Raw genomic sequence first — 15965 nt, forward strand, 5'->3', positions numbered from 1 at the left:
TACCAACATCCGCTGGATCATGGAAAAAGCAAGAGAGTTCAAGAAAAATATCGATTTCTGCTTTATTGACTATGCCAAAGCCTTTGACTGTGTGGATCACAATAAACTGTGGAAAATTCTGAGAGAGATGGGAATATCAGACCACCTGACCTGCCTCTTGAGAAAACTATATGCAGGCCAGGAAGCAACAACTAGAACTGGACATGGAACAACAGACTGGTTTCAAATAGGAAAAGGAGTACGTCAAGGCTGTATATTGTCACCCTGCTTATTTAACTTCTATGCAGAGTACATCATGAGAAATGCTGGCCTGGAAGAAGCACAAGCTGGAATCAAGATTGCTGGGAGAAATATCAATCACCTCAGATATTCAGATGACACCACCCTTATGGCAGAAAGTGAAGAGGAACTAAAAAGCCTCTTGATGAAAGTGAAAGAGGAGAGCGAAAAAGTTGGCTTAAAGCTCAGCATTCAGAAAACGAAGATCATGGCATCCGGTCCCGTCACTTCATGGCAAATAGATGGGGAAACAGTGGAAACAGTGTCAGACTTTATTTTTTTGGGCTCCAAAATCACTGCAGATGGTGATTGCAGCCATGAAATTAAAAGACGCTTACTCCTTGGAAGAAAGTTATGACCAACCTAGATAGCATATTCAAAAGCTGAGACATTACTTTGCCGACTAAGGTCCATCTAGTCAAGGCTATGGTTTTTTCTGTGGTCATGTATGGATGTGAGAGTTGGACTGTGAAGAAGGCTGAGCGCCAAAGAATTGATGCTTTTGAACTGTGGTGTTGGAGAAGAGTCTTGAGAGTCCCTTGGACTGCAAGGAGATCCAACCAGTCCATTCTGAAGGAGAGCAGCCCTGGAATTTCTTTGGAAGGAATGATGCTAAAGCTGAAGCTCCAGGACTTTGGCCACCTCATGTGAAGAGTTGACTCATTGGAAAAGACTGTGATGCTGGGAGGGATTGGGGGCAGGAGGAGAAGGGGACGACAGAGGATGAGATGGCTGGATGGCATCACCGACTCGATGGACGTGAGTCTGAGTGAACTCCGGGAGATGGTGATGGACAGGGAGGCCTGGCGTGCTGCGATTCATGGGGTCGCAAAGAGTCGGACACGACTGAGCGACTGAACTGAAATGAAGACCTCTCTAGCTCTCTCTCCTTTTTCAGAAGTTAAATGTCTTTTCTGCTTTTTGCTTCCGCTTGCTTGTTCAGCACGGTCTTCCCGGTGGCGTGTGGTTTCTCTTTGCCTGATTATCTATGGCTGTGATGGTCTTTGGGCCTTGCACAGGTCAGCCTGTCAGGGCTCTCAGGCACCGGTCCTTGAGTGGAAGGAACATAAGCGTTTGGTTCAGGTGCCAGTTGTAAACTGGCTGGCAAACTGCACTGTCTCCATGCACTGACAGGCTGTGGTCTCATGACCGCCCAATGTGGAAGCATTTTGGAGGCTGGGGTCAGCGGGAGTCAGGGAGGTCCTGAGGAAATGTGCTCCAGGTAAACTCTGCACTTAAAAAAAATGGGACTCCATTACCTGGCACATCTCCCCTCATTGGCTAAGGGCTTGCATACTGAGAAAAGTCCAGCTCCACTAAGCTCTTACAATTGATTAGAGCCCTTGGACTGCCAGTGGCTAAGAGAAAATGTTTAGTAATGTTTAAACTGATTTGACCAACAGTAATCAGTGGCACAGTGATAAAGAACTTGCTTGCCAATGCAGGAGACACAGGATATGGGGGTTCAATCCCTGGGTCAGGAAGATCCCCTGGAGGAGGAAACAGCAACCCACTCCTGTATTATTGCCTGAAAAACCCCATGGACAGAAGAGCCTGGCGGGCTACAGTCCACGGAATTGCAGAGTCAGACGCGACTGAGCGATTGAGCATGCATGCACCCACAATTGATAGTTAATACCAGTGGGGCTACCAGACGACTGTCTTAGTTTTAGACATATATTGGAGATGCCTTGAAACGTTTTTTAAAACAAAGGAAAAAAATCCATAAACTGGTTGATATTTGTGCATTCACCTGCATTTTTAGTCTGGTTAATGTCCAGGCAATGGTGTTAATACAAACAGCAAAAGTAGAAGGCTTTCTTAATGTCGAGGAGAATAGCACATTGTAAGTAAATCAATAGCAGGAAATGCAGGGTTCTGTGCAACAGAAAACACTTTTCAAAATGCACCCTAGTGATTATAAGAGTGCTCATATCCAATTCCTGTTCACCTCTAATGATAATGATGAGAGGCTTACTGGACAAACAGTTCAGTTCAGTCACTCAATCGTGTCCGACTCTTTGCGACCCCATGAACCGCAGCACGCGGTTCCTGTCCATCACCATCTCCCGGAGTTCACTCAGACTCACGTCCATCGAGTCCGTGATGCCATCCAGCCATCTCATCCTCTGTCGTCCCCTTCTCCTCCTGCCCCCAATCCCTCCCAGCATCAGAGTCTTTCCCAATGAGTCCACTCTTCGCATGAGGTGGCCAAAGCACTGGAGTTTCAGCTTTAGCATCATTCCTTCCAAAGAACACCCAGGGCTGCTCTCCTTCAGAATGGACTGGTTGGATCTCCTTGCAGTCCAAGGGACTCTCAAGAGTCTTCTCCAACACCATAGTTCAAAAGCATCAATTCTTTGGCGCTCAGCCTTCTTCACAGTCCAACTCTCACATCCATACATGACCACAGGAAAAACCATAGCCTTGACTAGGCAGACCTTAGTCGGCAAAGTAATGTCTCAGCTTTTGAATATGCTATCTAGGTTGGTCATAACTTTTCTTCCAAGGAGTAAGCGTCTTTTAATTTCATGGCTGCAATCACCATCTGCAGTGATTTTGGAGCCCAATAAATAAAGTCTGACAGTTTCCACTGTGTCCCCATCTATTTGCCATGAAGTGACGGGACCGGATGCCATGATCTTCATTTTCTGAATGTTGAGCTTTAAGCCAACTTTTCCACTTTCCTCTTTCACTTTCATTAAGAGGCTCTTTAGTTCCTCTTCACTTTCTGCCATAAGGGTGGTGTCATCTGCATATCTGAGGTGATTGATATTTCTCCCGGCAATCTTGATTCCAGCTTGTGCTTCTTCCAGGCCAGCATTTCTCATGACGTTCTCTGCATATAAGTTAAATAAGCAGGGAGACAATATACAGCCTTGACGTACTCCTTTTCCTATTTGGAACCAGTCTGTTGTTCCATGTCCAGTTCTAACTGTTGCTTCCTGGCCTGCATATAGTTTTCTCAAGAGGCAGGTCAGGTGGTCTGGTATTCCCATCTCTTGAAATTTTCCACAGTTTATTCTGATCCACATAGTCAAAGGCTTTGGCATAGTCAATAAAGCAGAAATAGATGTTTTTTCTGGAACTCTCTTTCTTTTTCTTGTGTTTGGATGTTGGCAATTTTGAACTTTCTTGCTTTTGGATGTTGGCAGTTTGATCTCTGGTTCCTCTGCCTTTTCTAAACCCAGATTGATTGCTGAAGCCTGGCTTGGAGAATTTTGAGCATTACTTTACTAGCATATCAGTGCAGTTGAGCGGTAGTTTGGGCATTCTTTGGCATTGCCTTTCTTTGGGATTGGAATGAAAACTGACCTTTTTCAGTCCTGTGGCCACTGCTGAGTTCTCCAAACTTGCTGGCATATTGAGTGCAGCACTTTCACAGCATCATCTTTCAGGATTTGAAATAGCTCCACTGGAATTCCATCACCTCCACTTGCTTTGTTTGTAGTGATGCTTTCTAAGGCCCACTTGACTTCACATTTCAGGATGTCTGGCTCTAGGTGAGTGATCACACCGTTGTGATTATCTGGGTCCTGAAGATCTTTTTTGTACAGTTCTTCCATGTATTCTTGTAATACCTTCTGCTTCTGTTAGATCCATACCATTTCTGTCCTTTATTGAGCCCATCTTTGCATGAAATTTTCCCTTGGTATCTCTAATTTCCTTGAAGAGATCTCTAGTCTTTCCCATTCTGTTCTTTTCCTCTATTTCTTTGCATTGATGGTTGAGGAAGGCTTTCTTATCCCTCCTTGCTATTCTTTGGAACTCTGTATTCAGATGCTTATATCTTTCCTTTTCTCCTTTGCTTTTCACCTCTCTTCTTTTCGCAGCTATTTGTAAGGCCTCCCCAGACAGCCATTTTGCTTTTTTGCATTTCTTTTCCATGGGGATGGTCTTGATCCCTGTCTCCTGTACAATGTCACGTACCTCTGTCCATAGTTCATCAAGCCCTCTGTCTATCAGATCTAGGCCCTTAAATCTATTTCTCACTTCCACTGTATAATCATAGCGGGTTTGATTTAGGTCATACCTGAATGGTCTAGTGGTTTTCCCTACTTTCTTCAATTTAAGTCTTAATTTGGCAATAAGGAGTTCATGATCTGAGCCACAGTCAGTTCCTGGTCTTGTTTTTGCTGACTGTATAGAGCGTCTCCATCTTTGGCTGCAAAGAATATAATCAATCTGATTTTGGTGTTGACCATCTGGTGATGTCCATGTGTAGAGTCTTCTCTTGTGTTTGCTATGACCAGTGCGTTCTCTTGGCAAAACTCTATTAGCCTCTGCCCTGCTTCATTCTGTATTCCAAGACCAAATTTGCCTGTTACTCCAGGTATTTCCTGACTTTCTACTTTTGCATTCCAGTCCCCTATAATGAAAAGGACATCTTTTGGGGGGTGTTAATTCTAAAAGGTCTTGTAGGTCTTCATAGAACCGTTCAGCTTCAGCTTCTTCAGCATTACTTGTTGGGGCATAGGCTTGGATCACCGTGATATTGAATGATTTGCCTTGGATCATTCTGTTGTTTTTGAGATTGCATACAAGTACTGCACTTTGGACTCTTTTTTGTTGACCATGATGGCTACTCCATTTCTTCTAAGGGATTCCTGCCCATAGTAGTAGATATAATGGTCATCTGAGTTAAATTCACCCATTCCAGTCCATTTTAAAAGCAGGGACATTTCTTTGCCGACTAAGGTCCGTCTAGCCAAGGCTATGGTTTTTCCAGTGGTCATGTATGGATGTGAGAGTTGGACTGTGAAGAAGGCTGAGCTCCGAAGAATTGATGCTTTTGAAGTGTGATGCTGGAGAAGACTCTTGAGAGTCGCTTGAACTGCAAGGAGATCCAACCAGTCCATTCTGAAGGAGAGCAGCCCTGGGTGTTCTTTGGAAGAAATGATGCTAAATCTGAATCTCAAGTACTTTGGCCACCTCATGTGAAGAGTTGACTCATTGGAAAAGACTCTGATGCTGGGAGGGATTGGGGGCAGAAGGAGAAGGGGACCACCGAGGATGAGATGGCTGGATGGCATCACTGACTCGATGGACGCGAGTCTGAGTGAACTCCGGGAGATGGTGATGGACAGGGAGGCCTGGCGTGCTGCGATTCATGGGGTCACAAAGAGTCGGACATGACTGAGCGACTGAACTGAACTGAACTGAACTGATTCCTAGAATGTCGACGTTCACTCTTGCCATCTCCTGTTTGACCACTTCCAATTTGCCTTGATGCATGGAGCTGACATTCCAGGTTCCGATGCAATATTGCTCTTTACAGCATCAGACCTTGCTTCTATCACCAGTCACATCCACAGCTGGGTATTGTTTTTGCTTTGGCGTCATCCCTCAGTTCTTTCTGGAGTTATTTCTCCACTGATCTCCAGTAGCATATTGGGCACCTACTGACCTGGGGAGTTCCTCTTTCAGTATCCCATCATTTTGCCTTTTCATACTGTTCCTGGGGTTCTCAAGGCAAGAATACTGAAGTGGCTTGCTGTTCCCTTCTCCAGTGGACCACGGTCTGTCAGACCTCTCCACCAGACCCGCCCGTCTTAGGGGGCCCCACACGGAATGGCTCAGTTACATTGAGTTAGACAAGGCTGTGGTCCATGTGATCAGATTGGCTAGTTTTCTGTGAGTATGGTTTCAGTGTGTCTGCCCTCTGATGCCCTCTCACAACACCTACCATCTTACTTGGGTTTCTCTTACCTTGGACGTGGGGTATCTCTTCACGGCTGCTCCAGCAAAGCGCAGCCGCTGCTCCTCACCTTAGACGAGGTCGCCCCTCCTGACCTTGAATGTGGAGTAGCTCCTCTCGGCCCTCATGCACCCGCGCAGGATGCCTCAAAAAACACTGGGAATTTTGTGACGGTAAAAGTGCAAGATGATAGTAAAGGGCCGCAAGACCTTTAATGACCTGTAACTCAATGTTTTACTTCCCTCTCACAAGAGAGATTAAAAAGAAAAGATAATTAGGAATACAAATGGAAAAGCTGAAATCCCAGAATGTAAATTTTGGTTTTAAAACAAATATAAGATGGTTCTCCCTGCCCTAAAGAAGTTAACAGATTTTTGGTTTGGTTTGCTTCTGTAGTAAGCAAAAAGAGCATTTTTAAAAGACTTAGAGAATTCTCTGGCAGTCCAGTGAGTAAGACTCTGAGCTTCCACTGCAAGGGGCGGGGTTTGATCCCTGGTTGGGGAACTAAGACCCCACAAACCATAAGACATGGCAAAAAAAAAAAAAAAAAAAATTTAAATGCCCAGTGCTGCAGGATAAATTTCAAGGATAACAGACTCTAAAAACTTTGGTGGGGTAGAGTACATGGCCTGTGTTTGAGGGGAGCTCTTTTGACTGTAGCAATGTCTGAACCCGCTATTGGCAGCTGTCTCTGCCTGGAGGTCCTTGCCAACCACCCTGCTGCCTGTGCCCCATGTGTGAAGGCATGACCACTGTCCCCTTTCCCCTGACCAAGCTGGTGAGACACTGGACGTCCAGGTCAGATGTGGGGACAGCCTACACCACTTCCAACTCCAGTGAGCAGCAAGGCACTCACTGGGGGCAGCACCCTTGAACGTCACCTCAAAAAAATGAGGTCTTCTGATGCTCTCTGTATGCACCTACCATCCAGTCCTCTGCTGGAAGCCCAGCCTCAGGTTTAGGAGACCTTAGGCCTCCCACTGGGAGGATCAGCACTCAGCAGGGTGGGGGGCTACCAGACCCTGGGAGGCATCCCAATACCTCACCGGGCACAGGCTCAGCCACAACGTGGTCACCTGACAGGCAGCCTTCAGGCTGAGGGGCCGGTCCAGAGGCCAGACACTGAATCCTGTTTTGTCTCCTCCCCTTTCACACTCAGATGGATGGAGTGGAACCCTGGCTTCCCACTGAGCATCGACGCCAAATGCCACAAGGACTTACCCCGAGATATCCAGTTCGACAGCGAGAAAGGAGTGGACTTTGTTCTGAACTACTCCAAAGCGTAAGCGTGCGAGAACTTGAGCAGCTGGGGCCGGAGGCAGGACTCCCATTCCTTCCCTCATGGGGGTCTTGGGCTGAGGGGGCAGCTCTGCTGAGCAACTCCTCCCAAATCACTTGATTACCTCCTGGTCATAGCATGGATCCTGAATGCACAATCCCAGGGGAACCTGTATGTAAACAAAGTTACAGCACACAAGACTCTAAATGCCAAACAGAGCTGTTTTCAGCCCAGAGTGAGGGTCTTTACCTGGAGTGTCTAGTCTCTCCGTGGACCAGTTCCAGGGTAGACAAGGCGTAAGCTGTCCCCTGACTGGCAGGGTCCTGCAGTAATAAAGGCCAGCATGCCAGATGGCTCACGCACATCTCTGTTCGTCTTTCACTGCAGCCCCATGAGGCGGGCACAGTTCTTAACCTCATTCTGCAGTTGAGGAATCTGCAGAAGAAGGAAGTCAGATACTTGCCCGATAGCTCCTGCTGATAAATGGCAGAGATCTGACTTATGTGCTCCTTCTTGGCAGCTGAATTACTGACGGTTTTCAGAGACTCCTCGGGTGCTTGTTACCAACGTGGAGCCCCAGGCCCACCCCGGGGCTACTGAATCAGTGCACTGGCACTTTAGGGAATTCCGCCAGTCACACAAATCTGGAAAACCCTAAATCCACGGACGTGCTCCCTGACCCAGCCTTGGACTGCCCCGAGGCGCTTCAGCACCTCCTGGTGCCGGCCACTGCCTACCGCCAGGGAGAGAGTGTCCCCAAGTGGGCCCTCGCCTTGGCTCGGCATAATCAGGAGGCAGACAGGTTGAGAAGTGCCCATTTAGTTAGCCTCTGTGGCGACGTTTGCTTAGTTGCAGAGCTTCTCCCCTCAAGAAGTTACCTTATTTGGCCGAACTTCTGCACTTCTGTAAAGAAGGGTGGGAGGCCACACCCCCAGGTCTTGCTCCTGGGGAGATTTGAGAAAAACCCTACACAGACACACACACAGCCTGACAAGCAAACTCTGCAGGGAACCCCTCATATCGGAGAGACCCAGAGATCCAGTTTATCTGTCTTCCTGAGGCGTCTCTGGGAGGAAGAAAGTAATAAGGGCCTGCCGCCTGCCACGCCCCTAGTCAGTGCCAGGCTGTAGCTGTGGGTGCTTTCTCCATAGAATTGTGTGCTTTACCCTTCATGGCGACCCTGGGGGGAAAGCTATTAATCTATTAAAATTAGAACACGTGTTATCTCATCTCTAATACCCTTTACAAGCAAGAGGTCGCCTTATCTAGAGCCTGGAAAGCAGTGGCCATTTCAGATTCTAGCTGCGCCATCTTGGGAGAGGTTTTCAAGGTTCCTGACTTAAAAGTTCTCTGACTATAAAGTAAGGCCGATGCTGCCTAACGGCCAGAATAGGTGTGAGACTGAAATGAAGTCACGCAGGCACTGCCGCTGTGGCGAGGTCTAGCACACGGTAGGGTGTGGCCTCTGGTAGCTCCATCTGGGTGACTGGGGGGCCTCCTCCTCCTTCCTGAGCGCAGGGAAGGAGACGCCACCCAGGGCCCTGTCACTGCCCGTTTGCCGGCTCCTCTGGGCTCCCTCCACCCCCGTGGAAGCTGGCCCAGAGCAGGCCATCTGCTGCTCATCCTTTGACAAATGTTTATTGAGCTCCTGGGAGTGGGGGCCTGAGATGAATCGAAAGCACTCCAAGAAGCTCACGGTGTAGTGGAGACAGAGCTGTGGGCGGCTCATCGCGATGGCACGGGATGGACATTCCTTAGGGAAGGAGCACTGGGGAGGCGGGAGGCAGGGAGGGAGCTCTGAGGCAGCGTCAGGCAAGAGCTTCCTGAGAGGGAAGCCCGACCCGGGTCCTGAAGGCAGCGTCAGGCAAGAGCTTTCTGGGAGGGAAGCCCGACCCGGGTCCTGAAGGCTGTGTCAGGCAAGAGCTTCCTGGGAGGGAAGCCCGACCCGGGTCCTGAAGGCTGTGTCAGGCAAGAGCTTCCTGGGAGGGAAGCCCAACCCGGGTCCTGAAGGCTGAGTCAGGCAAGAGCTTCCTGAGAGGGAAGCCCGACCCAGGTCCTGAAGGCTGAGTCAGGCAAGAGCTTTCTGAGAGGGAAGCCCGACCCGGGTCCTGAAGGCTGTGTAGGAGCTCACCGGGCTGACTGGAGGAGGAGAGGGGTGGCATTCGGGCAGCGACAGCTCCATGGCCCGTGAGGACTGGAGCTGGGGGCCCGTGTGGGGCAGTGGGGCTGGGGCTGCCAGTGCAGGGAATGGGGCAAGGGTCGCAGCCTTTACTGGGATGAGGCTGCAGGCCTAAGGGTTTGAAGCGCCCTCACCAGGGGCGAGGTCCCTGGGGGTCAGTGTTTTAGTGTCAAGGAAAGAGACGCTGGCTTGTCAGATGCTTTGGGGAGGTGAGGGGAGTTTAGAGCTGACGCTGTGGATACAGTGACCAGGCTGTGACGCCCAGTGCCCTGGAGGAGGGCACTCGGGGACAGCGGGGCGAGGAAGCAAAGAGGAGCCAGCACCTACAGGCTCCTTGGCGAACTGCGCGTGAAGGGAGAAGGGGGTGGGCGACTTAGACAGCAGGGCCCCAGGAAGGGGGGGCGGGAAGGAGGCGCGAGCGCTGTGCCGTAGCCTGGACTGTGCGCTTATCCGCCGGTCCCCCCAGAACACCATAGCTGAAGACTACAGACTTCACTATTAACAGGGAGTGGTGGCCAGGGTGCTAGTCACTCATATTTGCCGAACTCATTTACATGCCCGTGCTTTCTGTATATCATGTCAGCCCTGTGAGGCAGGGACAATCATTACGCCCGCTTCTGGGCACAGAAGGTTAAGGATTTGCCTGAGACCACGCTTCTGGGAAGAGATGGGGCTAGGGTCTTCAGCCAGGCTGTGGCGACCTGCATCCATCTCAACTGTCCTCTTCGGCCTTGGCCTGGGCTCGCACGTGGACTCCAGCCCCACTCAGGATTCTTGTGTCCAGACCCCAGCAGTGGAGCTGGGGCTCCAAGACCCTCTGGTCCATCCCCTCTGTGGTCAGAAGGGGAAAAGGTGTCCACCCTGCAGGTGGCAGCCCTACTGCCCTGAAGGTCCCTGATCTGACCTGACCTGGGTCCTGGCCTGCCTCCCCACAGCTCCCTCCATAGAGGCGCCACTCTGCCCTTAGCTAACCTCGGCCGGTGTTTACTATGGAAAACAGACCCAGGGAGGAGATCCTCAGGGCCCTTCCCTCTTGGACCTCCGCCTTTGGACAGCCCGGTTTCCACGCCACTTCTGGGTAACTGGCAAGTTTCCTCGGAGCCGCCTGCACTGCCTGGAACGGGGCTGGCCCTGTTCAGTAAGCTTGGCCCCCCACCCCAAAGAGAAAAACCATGAAATGCGAAATGGAGAAGCTGTTCAAAGAAGGAAAGGGGTGGAGGGGGCGGAGGAAGGAGGAGCCTCCCGCCTCTGTCAGCGCAGGGCGCGCAGCTGTGCCCGGCCCGGGCCAGCAAGCGTCTCCATGTGAGCTCCCACCTGGCTGTGTCTACCCCTGGTTCTGTTTTTACCTGGCTGTGCCATTATCTGTCCTTGCCGTCACCTGGCTGTGTGACCTCAGACGAGCCAGGTGCCTTCTCTGGCCATGGGTTCTGTTTTGTGTATACCACATCTTTAAAGCCCCTAATATCCAGTTGTCTGTGAGTATGTAGCAATATTTGGCCTCCAGATGACTTGCAAATGATTCTCTTCCTAACTCCTCTTCTTCCTGGGTCTCTGGCTTCCTCGGGATAGTCCTACCACACCCCACCCTGTGTTTGGTGCCAGCCTTCTGTTTTAAGGTCAAAGAGACCAGCTAGGGAGACCCGGGACCCACGTGGGGCTGTGACACACTCCCAATCCCCCACGAGGTGCCCTGGGGTCCGAGACCTCTTTCCAGGGCAATGTGTGGTGCTGGGCCATCCTCCAGGCAGGGAGGATTGTACAGGCCTGGGAAGGCCTCTCCACACCCAGACACCAGAGACCATTAGAGGTTTGGTCCTCCACCTTGACAAGGATTCCTGTCCCAGGAAGCTCAGCTAACAAAGGAGGTTGGAGGAGGAGGGCTGGGGGCTGGGTGAGGAAGGAGGGACATGGCTGGTAGAAGCTTAGCTGGGGGCATTCCTGGAGGCCTGCCTGGCGGTGGTGAGGCTGCAAGAAGCATGTGAGTACAGCAAGTACGTGGGTAAAAGCTCCCCCTCCCCCATGAAGGGCTGGGATCAAATTGCTGGTGATAATAGAATGACACCAGAGTTCTTCTGAGGCGCTGAGCACCTACTGTGTGCAGCCACCACAGCCCAGGCTGTGCTCCAGCACATTCCAGGCCTCACAGTGTATCAGCCATCCGTAGGCAGCTGATTCCTCTAACTCGCTGAGGTCATTGGCCTTGTGGCCCCAGGACCTGCCCTCAAGCAGAGTGGGCTCCCAGGCCTCCAGGTGTCCAGGACCAACAAGAGCAGCATTTGCTAAGCCGCAGCAGGACCCGGACAGGAGTCTTCAGGAAGGGGTGTCCTTTTCTGCATCAGGTGCCTTTCCTGGGACCAGCAGAGCCGGGAGGGGCCCCAGGATCTGCTGATTGTCTGCTGAGTCCCCATCTTTGGTCGCTGAGACTTGCTGCCCTCCTGCATGCTCACGGGTGTCCCCTCCCCCACCTGCCCCCCACCACGATGCTGTTCAGAGCCCTCTGTGCCCGTCAGCCAGGTTCACTCCAGACAAAACACCCAAACCTCAGTCCTTTGAAGGCGTGAGGAGGCTCCAGGATTCCCAGACCTTTGCGGACATTCTCAGCTCCCGCCAGCCCCCTGCCCCAGGAGTAAATGCAAGGAGGGTGCTGGGGCCTCTCCGTCAGGGCTGCCTTCTGGGGGAGGCGCCCTTGGGGAAGATGGGTGGGCAGGACAGGCAGCCCACTGGGGGAGCACCGCCAAGGTCCCCCACCCCAGGCCCTGACTGTGCCTGACCGAGCCATGACCGCGCCCTGAGCCCACTGTTGCCGGAGCCCAGCCCCAGCAGAGCAGGGCAGACCCACCTCACACTCTGGCGCATGGGCAGCAGGCAGGTTTTCATGCGAGTGTGTTTGCACTGAAGCCGCCATCAGCGGCGTGGAAGTAGCATCACAGGTCTGTGGGGAAGGGGAAGCTTCACGAGATCAGAGGAGAAGTGGGGTTCGCTAGGCAAAGCCCTCCAGGTACATTCGTCCCATATGCTCAGGAGGAGGAGAAAGAGGGGCACACGGCATCCCAAATGGGAGACCATGCATGCTGACACCACCAAGTCAGGATACAAGAGACGGAACCGGTGGGGAGGGCTGGACCCTGGAAGGCTGGGCGGCAGGAAGAAGCGGGGGAGGGGGGGGGGGGCTCGTCATTCTCAGCTGTGAGCGCCAGAGGCCGCCACTGTGAGTGCTGGCCAGAGTTCCCACAGCTCCGTCCTGCACCTTGCCTAGGTTACGTAGGGAAGCCTGGGATACCCCTTCCTGCCTTCTCCAGCTTTCCCAGACCCATCCCACTACTGCCTCCTCCAGGAAGCCCCCCGGGTTGCTCAGGCCTCTCAGATCTCTCGCCTTGTTGCCTGCAGCCTGCCTTTTGAATTTAGTAAGTTCCTACCCTGGGTTGCTTTGCTTTACTGTGTAATGAATATTTGGAAGCTGTGTCCTCCTCAGCACCAGGCAAAGAGCCGGAGTTAGGCAGACAGTAAAGGATGGCTAAACTCCACTGAACTGCTCATCCTCCCAAATCCAGGAGACCCGGGAGAGCAGCTGCAGCGGGAACAGCGGTGCTCTGTCCCTGCGAGCTTGCCTTAACCGGGGGAAGCAGCGAGTCTGCTGACTGAATGCGGCATGAGCGCTGTAGGCTGTTGTTGAGGGCAGGCCACTGGGCTCTTTCTCAAGGGAGTGCGGAGGAAGCCCGTGGGCGTGGGTGCCACTCTCGTCCTGCTCTCCACAAGGCCAATGAGCTGCCCCTCGGAGCTGCCCCAGGTTCAAGGCCCCTAGAGGCTGCATGATACCCGGGTGCAAAGAGGCTGGCAGGGGGAGGCGAGGCCAGGGCGTGTGCGAGGGGAGGCAGGCCAGGGCGTGTGCAGGGAGGCAGGCCAGGGCGTATGCACTGGAGGCGGGCCAGGCCGTGTGCAGGGAGGCGGGCCAGGCCGTGTGCAGGGGAGAGGCCGTGTGCAGGGAGGCGGGCCAGGCCGTGTGCAGCCGTCGCCGTGTCTCGCTCTGCAGGATGGAGAACCTATTCATCAACCGCTTCATGCACATGTTCCAGTCGTCCTGGAACGACTTCGCCGACTTTGAGAAAATCTTTGTCAGGATCAGCAACACTATTTCCGGTGAGTGTGTTTTGGGGCACTCTCGTGGTGCTGGGTGAGCCTCGCCTGGGCATGGGAAAGGGCTGACCCCCCTGCTCCATTCCGGGCCCTCCCTGTCCCCCAGGCTGGCACCGCCTGCACCCACACAGCTCCTGGGGACCACTGCCCTGGCCAGAGGTTTCTACTCCTTAGATGTTCAAGGCTGAACATCCTCAACCTCATTCCACCATCAAAAGTGTTGAAAATATCAGAATTTTTTCTTTACATAAATCAATCATTTTGTATGCTTCTTAACCAAAAAAAAAAAAAAAGGCAGGAGTTAGAGTGGTTTTTTAAGCATTTACATGAAAGCAACAGTGGGCTCCTTTGGACTAGGATGTGTTTGGTAGAGCAGGAGCGTCGTATACCTGCCAGGGATGGCATGGGTTGGACCATGGAGCAACGGAAAAGTCAGGAGACAGTAAGAAAGCCGCACAGGGAACCGCCGCCCTCACCGACCCCTCCCCAGGCAGTCCCCCTGCTCCCCTCCTTCTCCTGCGTCCCGGGCCCCCCTCCTTCCTGGCACAGGACCTGGGTTCTTTTTCTTTCTGTAGGTACAGTGTTGCACAGCAGGCCTCTAGAACCTATTCATCTTGCTTGACTGAAACTTCATGCTCGTGGATTACTAACGCCCCCACTCCCTCCTGCCCACCACCATGCTATGCTGCTTTTTGTATAGACGTTTTCAAGATTTTTTTTTTTTTGATGTGGACCATTTAAAAAGTCTTTATTGAATATTTTGAAATATCATTTCTGTTTTATGTTTTGGTTATTTGGCCATAAGGCATATGGGAATCTTAGCTCCCCAGCCAGGGATTGAACTCACCCCCCACACTGGAAGGCAAAGTTTTAACCACTGGACTGCCAGGGAAGTCCCTATGCTGCTCTTTGATTCTGTGAGTGTGACTAATTTCGACTTTTCCTGTAAGTAGACTCATGCGGTATTTGTCCTTCGGTGGTGCTTTCTCCATTGAGCGTAATGTCCTCCAGGCTCATCTGTGCTGTGATACATTGCACGGATGCTTCTTTTTCAAGGCTGAACGGTATTCCGTTCGATGCATACACCACGTTTTCTTCATCCCTTGGTAGAGGAGCGTTTACATGGTTTCCACATATTGGCTGTTATGCATTGTGCTGCAGTGAACACGGGGATGCAGATATCTCTTCAAGATCCTGATTTCAGTTCTTTGGGAATACTCTTCAAGATCCTGATTTCAGTTCTTTGGGATGAATACCCAGAACTGGGATTGCTGGATCACGTGGTCGTTCTATTTTGAACTCTTTGAGGAAAGCTCCACACTGTTCTTCATGAAAGCTGTGCATCCTGCCTTCCCACCAGCTATGCACAAGGGGTCCAGCTTCTCCACAGCCTCACCAATACTTGCCTTTAAAAAAAAATAATAATAGTGTCCTGGCAGGTGTGAGCTGGTGTCTCGTGGCGGTTTTGATTTGAATTTTGCTGATGATTAGTGATGTTGAGCATTTTGTCATATGCCTGCTGGCCATCTCTGCCTTTTTCAGAGAAATGTCTGTTCACATCCCTTGCCCCCTTTTTAATCGGGCTATTGAGCCGTAGGAATTCCTCATATATTTGAAGAGTAGCCCCCATCGGATACATGGCTTGCAAACATTTTCTCCTGTTCCGTAGGTTGGCTTTTCACTCTGTGGTTTCCTTTGCTGTGCAGAAGCTTTTTAATTAGATACAGTCCCATTTGCCTATTTTTGTTGCTTCTGAGCCACTAAAGCCTAGCTCGGGGAGGATGGGGTGGCGCCCTGGCCTGAGTGGTCAGGCGGTTTGGCATGGTGGGCTGTCCAGTGAACGCCTGCAAGAGCACCAGCAGGGACTCTGGCCCTCGGTCCGCATCAGGACGACCTCAGCCTGGCTCGGGCTGAGCAGCAGTTCTCTCTCCACAGAGCGGGTCATGAATCACTGGCAGGAAGACCTCATGTTTGGCTACCAGTTCCTGAACGGCTGCAACCCTGTGATGATCCAGCGCTGTCTGAAGCTGCCAGACAATCTGCCGGTGACCACAGAGATGGTGGAGTGCAGCCTGGAGCGGCAGCTCACCCTGGAGCAGGAGGTCGAGGTAGGACCTGGTCTCAAGGTAGGACCTGGTCGGCTGGAGACAGTGGCCCGGGCCAGAGGCAGCTCGGATGGCCGGGTCACACTCAGTCAGGCAGAAACCATTCCCTGCTGGCCCACGCTTGCTGGCCTCCGGGCCACTATCTCCAGGCTCTGGTTGGTGGTCAGATTGGCCGCCTTTGGTGAAGTGGCCTCTTCCTTTTCCTGAGCATTTATGAAAATGGTCTTGTCCAACACAGGTGAGGGAATTAAGAGTGACGTTTCTCCACGATGCTCAGGTCTGAGAGCATAA

At 51.9% G+C, this 15965-nt stretch overlaps 1 protein-coding gene across 4 annotated transcripts in view; it reads left to right on the forward strand.

Moving 5' to 3' along the window:
• ALOX5 (arachidonate 5-lipoxygenase) overlaps positions 1 to 15965 on the forward strand; it is a 47340-nt gene that overhangs the window by 17000 nt on the left and 14375 nt on the right. For all 4 annotated transcript variants that reach the window (XM_068982017.1, XM_068982020.1, XM_068982018.1 and 1 more), the window contains exons 4-6: positions 7137 to 7259; positions 13466 to 13572; positions 15505 to 15677. In XM_068982017.1, coding sequence (XP_068838118.1) covers positions 7137 to 7259; positions 13466 to 13572; positions 15505 to 15677 — 403 coding nt within the window. The remainder of the gene's footprint in view (positions 1 to 7136; positions 7260 to 13465; positions 13573 to 15504; positions 15678 to 15965) is intronic.

The sequence above is a fragment of the Capricornis sumatraensis genome, chromosome 10 (assembly GCF_032405125.1).
Source record: "Capricornis sumatraensis isolate serow.1 chromosome 10, serow.2, whole genome shotgun sequence".
In the NCBI taxonomy this organism is placed as follows: domain Eukaryota; kingdom Metazoa; phylum Chordata; class Mammalia; order Artiodactyla; family Bovidae; genus Capricornis; species Capricornis sumatraensis.